We start from the raw sequence: 6,158 nt of genomic DNA, 5'->3' as shown, positions 1-6,158 counted from the left end.
TTCTGGTTACCAGCATTCTTCAAAAAACTTTAGTATTCTGCATAAGAAAGAAAGTCATACAAGTATGGAAATACATGAGGTGAACTATCCCTACAAATTTAATTTAAACCATTACTGTCTCTCATATAACACTATATTAGTATTTATTTATTTAGTCATTTAGCAGACGCTTTTATCCAAAGCGACTTACAAATGAGGTCAACAGAAGCAATCAATTGTAGTATTAAAACAACTAAAAACAGATCCAAAACTAAAAGCTAAAACGTTATAAATACTACTTATACACATGGGTCTTTACACTCTTCGGTCTTCACACGAGGAGGCCGTTACGCGACGGCTGCTGCGGTAAACTAAGCTTTTTTATACCCGTCTAACAAAATACTAAATTAATTCAGCTGGACACACTTTCCGTATTTTTTCACAACAAATATGTTTATTACATTGACTTTGAATTACCTAAAGTAGTGTGGTAAAGCAACAGACTAGTTTTTATATTTCTGCAATCTACTTTAGTTTGTGTGATTTGTTACTGACTTTCATATTAATGTTTACACCAGGCTTATTTGTCAGTGCTTTATGTTGTCATAATAATTATTAGCCTACATGCTTACAAGGCTGGAAGTTCAACAAATCAGTCAATATACTACTGTGATTGTAGTTGTTAAATAAAAATGTCATTCATATCAATTCATGCATCACCTAATTTCATCGTAACATATAGGCCTGGCCTACAGAAAAGAACATTTATGTTTAATCTGTCTAATATTGTGTTGGTCATACTATACAATGATTTATTTCTTGTCTTTGTTGAACAATACAGAACATAAAGAGCTTTTAAAAAAATGGAATATTAAATCGCAATATTGGTAAAAAAAAAATTGCAATTAGATTATTTTCCAAAATCGTTCAGCCCTACAGGAGTTGTTCTATCCCTAAGTACAGAATGAGCAATATAGCAACAGTGACGCTTGCCTTAGCAAACACCACTAATGAGGGTGCTGTGGGCTAGAGTAAAATTTAATGAGATGATAAAGCACAACCACATAAATTAATCTCAAGGAGATGAGTGTTGATAAATAAGAAATTTCTCATTTCACTTCTGCTTCATCATGAGGTTCTTATTTCTTGACAAGACAGAACTTGTTGTTTAGCTCAGCATCAGTGGAGATACTGCATACTGCACAATGGGAGTGGAAGCTAATTTGCAAACAGTCTTATCTCTGCCTCATTGAGCAGGAAAATAAAGGTCTGGCGGTTTCATTTGAGCAGCATACCATCTGTATCTCACCATTCATAATCATCCATTATGATTTGTTTATCTAATGTGCATAGAGATCCCACTGAGTGGAACCAGGTATGCAGCAGGCTCACATTTAGTGTGTTTGTAACCCACCCCCATGTGTGTGGGTTTGTAACCCACCCTGTGTAGTGACCACAGCTGGCTCCCACTCTCCTCTTCCGCTCCACTTCCTCCACTTCATCCATACAATACGGCCCACCTCAAATACCCTCCCCACACACACACACACTCCGACTACAGCTGCCCTGCAGAGAGAAGGCCACGAGGCACAATGAATGACAGCTTGACCTGCCGTCTCCTCTGCATGCTTCCCTTGAAGCACCTTTACAGCCTGACCCATGAAATTTCATTTGAATGCTGCTCTCCCCCTCGCTGCTCGCCATTAATAGCGGTAAACTAAGCTTTTTTATACCCGTCTAACAGAATACTAAATTAATTCAGCTGGACACCCTTTCCTTATTTTCTCCGCAACAAAGGGCCAAGCAAGCGCAGACACTGACAAGATACGCGATACAGAACGAGACCAAACGCGATATCAGCACGTCTCCACACAGTAAACAAAACAAGCGTTTCCTAGCAACGACAACTGCACTAAACACTAATGAGACAAGTAAATGCACTTACTAAATAATATTCACATAATAGCCACAAAAACTTGTTTGTAAATACTTCCGCGGCAGTTACACCGACAATCACCTTTGAAAAACAGCTGAGGTGAACATTTTCTTCCGTTATGTCACCAAGCAGATTTACTACAACCTCATCGTATTGCACAAAGGTGAAGCACAAAGGCCTCCAGCATCACAGAGTGAATGAATGTGCCCTCAGGCTTATGTTTCAGGAAGAAAACCACTGGCACTTGAAGCTGGTTGAACGGTGAGTGCTCAAGTGTATGTTGGTGCACAGGTGTTTGTACACAACTCATGACACGTCTCTACCCTCACGCACCACGGGACGGATCAACAATATGCCCGCTTTTCAGAGTTTCGCACTTTGCCTCAACAAATACAAAGGTATCTAGCCAGATGAGGCCTCTGTGCTTGATGGTCTATCTTTAACTGCACTCCTCCCTGCTGCAGTTTAACAGCACTTGACTTTAGAACGCTCACACTGTACCGCCAATGATTCCCTCACAGACATTAATGAGGAATTAACAGCCTGTACCATCTTCTGTTTGGGCCATACATGCTACAAATACCTGTACTGATTGAGTTTGATTGGTTGTGATGGATGGATACATCTAATTCAACTTTTATGAGTATTTTTGTGAAACCCTTTTTGGAATCCCTGGTGAAAAAAAAAGTACACTGTAGCATGCTTTTAAAAAGAGGACATATGGAAATAATATACTTTAAAAGATCATGCATAAGTGCAAAATGGATGTCGTTTTTAGACACTTACATGCATGTTCTTTACAATTAAATGAAAATGTATTATAGTTTGAATTTATAGTAAATGCAGTTTTTTTCATCTTTATATATCATTTCTGTTGTTATTGACATTATTGATTTAAAATGTGCTTTATTTATTTGACTCTGACCCTGCCAAAACTGAACCTGGGGTCTTGTCCTGGGGAACCTGGGGTCTTGCCTGTTTCTGGGGTCTTTTGTGTCCTGGGACGCCTGAGATGTGAGCACGTGAGAGGAGGTTGTCTGGGTGCGTTATGTAAATGTCCTGCTTTCACAATGGCTGGCGCTCTGTGAAAACCTGTGTAAAATATGTAGCTCACCTCCCCAATTGTGCTCTGCCTGCTTTTCCTCTGGGACGGAGGATTGCGTAACCTTGCAGTCTGAACAATATTTAGAGCTTTGTAATTATACAAGCAGTGAAACATCTGTGTTCTGCAACAATCCTCTATTAAGCATCAGGAAAAAAGAGTTACATTTACATGATGTGTCAGGTGCAGATGTAATTGTTTTATAACACCTAATACTCCTATTAAAATCCACCCTAAGCTCATGAACACGGATCTGACATTTTTCACTGAACGCAGACAAATAATAAGCATTATTTTCACTCTACAACACTGCTGGAAAAGTTGTGATTTATCGCGGAATGTTGCCTCATACACTTTTGTGTTGAGTGAATTTATGTTGTTAACACTCTGGCAAATCTCACAAAATAATAATAATAACAAAAAGTAAGACCATTATTATTATTATTATTATGACAGTTAAGCCCATTTCTCTCAGCATTAGAGTAAAAACAATTATTATAAAAATGTTTATTATGATTATTTAAATCAGCAGATAATAAAATAAACTCCATTAAAACAGCATTATACTATATATTGTATCATAGTTTTGTTCATTTTTATTTTTATTGTTTTGTGAGATGATGTGTTTCAAAATCAATAAATGAAGCATTCTTCAGTATTTCAGTTTATAAGACAACATTGTGTTATGATAGATTCTCATATTACACCAATTTTACATTTGTACATTTCTAAATACATGGATTCTCTATTTAAAAAAAAAACAGTATCATAAAAAAAAATCTTCTGTATCATCAAGTTGTTCACATCAAGAACTTCTGACTTTTTTTCTGATTTTACATAAATCATTTTGAATTTACATCTCACAAATCAGACTTTTCATCATTTTTCATCTCACACTTAATGACGTTTTCTCTAAATTCTGAGCTTACGTCAAGAAATTTTGACTCGACTCTTCTAAGAATTCTTAGAACTTCTTAGTTTTTTTTTCGATTTTTTTGTTTTCAATTTTCATACTTTGCAATTTTCATTTTTTTTATTCAATGGCAGAAAAAAAGCTACCATATATTCTTATAGATATCAACATGAAAAAAAACAAAAGACTAAGAATGCTTGGTAAGTGCATAGTTATGTTCTTAATGTTCTTTTGATTGGCAGGAAAGTTCCTTTTTTTTACTTTCCAAGCACTCCTCTTTGCCTCTGCTTTATGCTTGTTTACTGTATGTATGCAAATGTAAAATGTGTTAAATTAAGACATACATTGTTCATTTGAACTATCCAGCAAGGGATAATATGAATGTAGGTTGTTGTTGTTGTTGTTGTTTTACACCAAAGATTCGCAGATGGGGGTGATATCTGAGTCTTGACTATGCATTGAGCTGAGTCCTGTATCTGAGTCGTCATCATTCACGTCACATGTTTTTGAAAGCCCTCTCGCCTGCTCCACCCACACACTGTCCCCCTGGAGCGGCATCAGTCTGTCTGTTTCTATTGTGTTTTCCTCTTTCAGCTCAGCTTCGCCCTCACTGTCCTCCTCAAAATCCAAAGAGTTGACTTTCTCCATTAAATCCCTCAGTTCTTTCTCTTTCGCCCCCCATATCTCCTGGGTCAAGTCCAAATCATTCCTTATGGCCTCCAAATCAGTGTTCAACCGCAGACCGATGTACAAACTGGTGTCAAGTTGGGTTCTGATCCTCTCTTCTTCCAGAAGCAACTCGTTGTCAGACGACACATCCACCGCTGAAGGTCCAACATCTTTTTGGTCTCTCAGAGTTGTGACTCTGAGAGACGTCTCGCCAGAAGTGGTTTCAGAGTCTTTATTGGCAAGTTCCTCGTGTCTTCTTTTCATCCACCTCTGGTTGAGTTCCTCTTGAAGCTCAGTTGTAATGCTCTCCATGAGGGCCTCGTGTTTAGACAGCTCTTCCTGCAGTTTGATGACCTCCTCGCATCTCTGCGCATATTCCTCAAATTGGGCGAGAGCTGTTTCTGGGCTGGGTTGGTCCCCCTCAGCAACTTTATCTGGGTTTGCGTCCACTAAATACGTATCCTGGACATAGTTGATCCCGTGCCTCTTCATTCTATCAAAATGAACTTTGGCCTCATACCTTTCAATTTCCCTGTCGAGCTCTTTTATCCTCTGAATCTGCTGGCGGAGGGTGTGATCTTGAGAAACGACCAGGTGCACAAGGGTCTCCATCTTCTCCATAGATGAGGCATCTTTAGACGCAGCCTGCGCCCGTTTCTTATTGATTTTATCCAACTTTCGGAACGCTTTCCTGACTATCCGTCTCTGTTTCTCTTGTGACAGAGCCATGGTCACTCTGGCGGTCCCCTTGTAGACACACGGGCTCTCTTTGCTGAGAACGACGCGCGCCTCTGCGCTCCGCGGTCCGTTGCTGGGTAAAGACGCCTCGTTTTTCACCAACACAAACCGGACGTTTTCTTGTTCCTCTCCCCACGCGCTCCACAGTCGCAGTATCTTGGTTTTGTTCGGTAAAATCCGCTCAAATCCTCTCCATTTCTCCACGACGCAGTAGGACTGAGGAGAGCCTGAGAGCGAGACGCGCTGCTCCAGGTTCTGCTCCTCCAGTAAAACCCGGATCACATCCGCGCAGGTCGTGCGCTTCGACAAACCCGACACGAGCTTCTCTTCGCGACAAACCCACACTGAAATTTTATTCTCCTCTGCCTCCATCTCTCAGACTGATCTCACCAAGTTTGTAAAAGTTTCCTGGTGCAGGGAATTATTCAGGTGACAAATATGACAAAAAGAGAAATAGTCCAAATGTTATGGGTTAATCCTCAGTAACAACGATAAATCAGATTCGACCCGTATGAGAATTGAAGAGTTCGTCATAGTCCATCGTTGGCAGGTTTGGTGTGTGTGCCTCAGTCTCTGTGAGTGAGTGAATGAGCGCAGACGGGACAGCGCTGCTGCTGCAAGGACGCTACACTGATCACGTGACCTACAACGCTACCACACTCTCTATAGATCCCCACTTGTATGATACCTGTTGTGTGCACTTCTATTTAGAAATAATTATTTAATTTAATTTTTAAATAAAATCTATTTAAAGTGTTTAGTATAAACAGAAACAAAGTTCTAATGTTGTTTTGTTTGTCTGATAAATAAACAAATAAACA

The 6,158-nt window shown here is 39.4% G+C and overlaps 1 protein-coding gene across 1 annotated transcript; it reads right to left on the bottom strand.

Annotated features, from left to right (window-relative positions):
- Positions 1-4,207: 4,207 nt before the first annotated feature.
- Positions 4,208-5,871, bottom strand: LOC107727114 (ras association domain-containing protein 10-like). Its single transcript, XM_016536891.1, has one exon. The coding sequence runs from the start codon at positions 5,707-5,709 to the stop codon at positions 4,339-4,341; it is 1,371 nt and encodes a 456-aa protein (XP_016392377.1). The 5' UTR covers positions 5,710-5,871; the 3' UTR covers positions 4,208-4,338.
- Positions 5,872-6,158: the final 287 nt, after the last annotated feature.

This window comes from Sinocyclocheilus rhinocerous, unplaced genomic scaffold (genome assembly GCF_001515625.1).
Source record: "Sinocyclocheilus rhinocerous isolate Xijiao unplaced genomic scaffold, SAMN03320098_v1.1 scaffold35, whole genome shotgun sequence".
Classification (NCBI taxonomy): domain Eukaryota; kingdom Metazoa; phylum Chordata; class Actinopteri; order Cypriniformes; family Cyprinidae; genus Sinocyclocheilus; species Sinocyclocheilus rhinocerous.
Note: the sequence above shows the minus strand (reverse complement) of the source record. Positions and strands in the feature narration are given on the sequence as shown.

Coding starts and splice junctions, on each gene's coding strand:
- LOC107727114 (XM_016536891.1), bottom strand. CDS start 5,709: ATGGAGGCAGAGGAGAATAAAATTTCAGTGTGGGTTTGTCGCGAAGAG.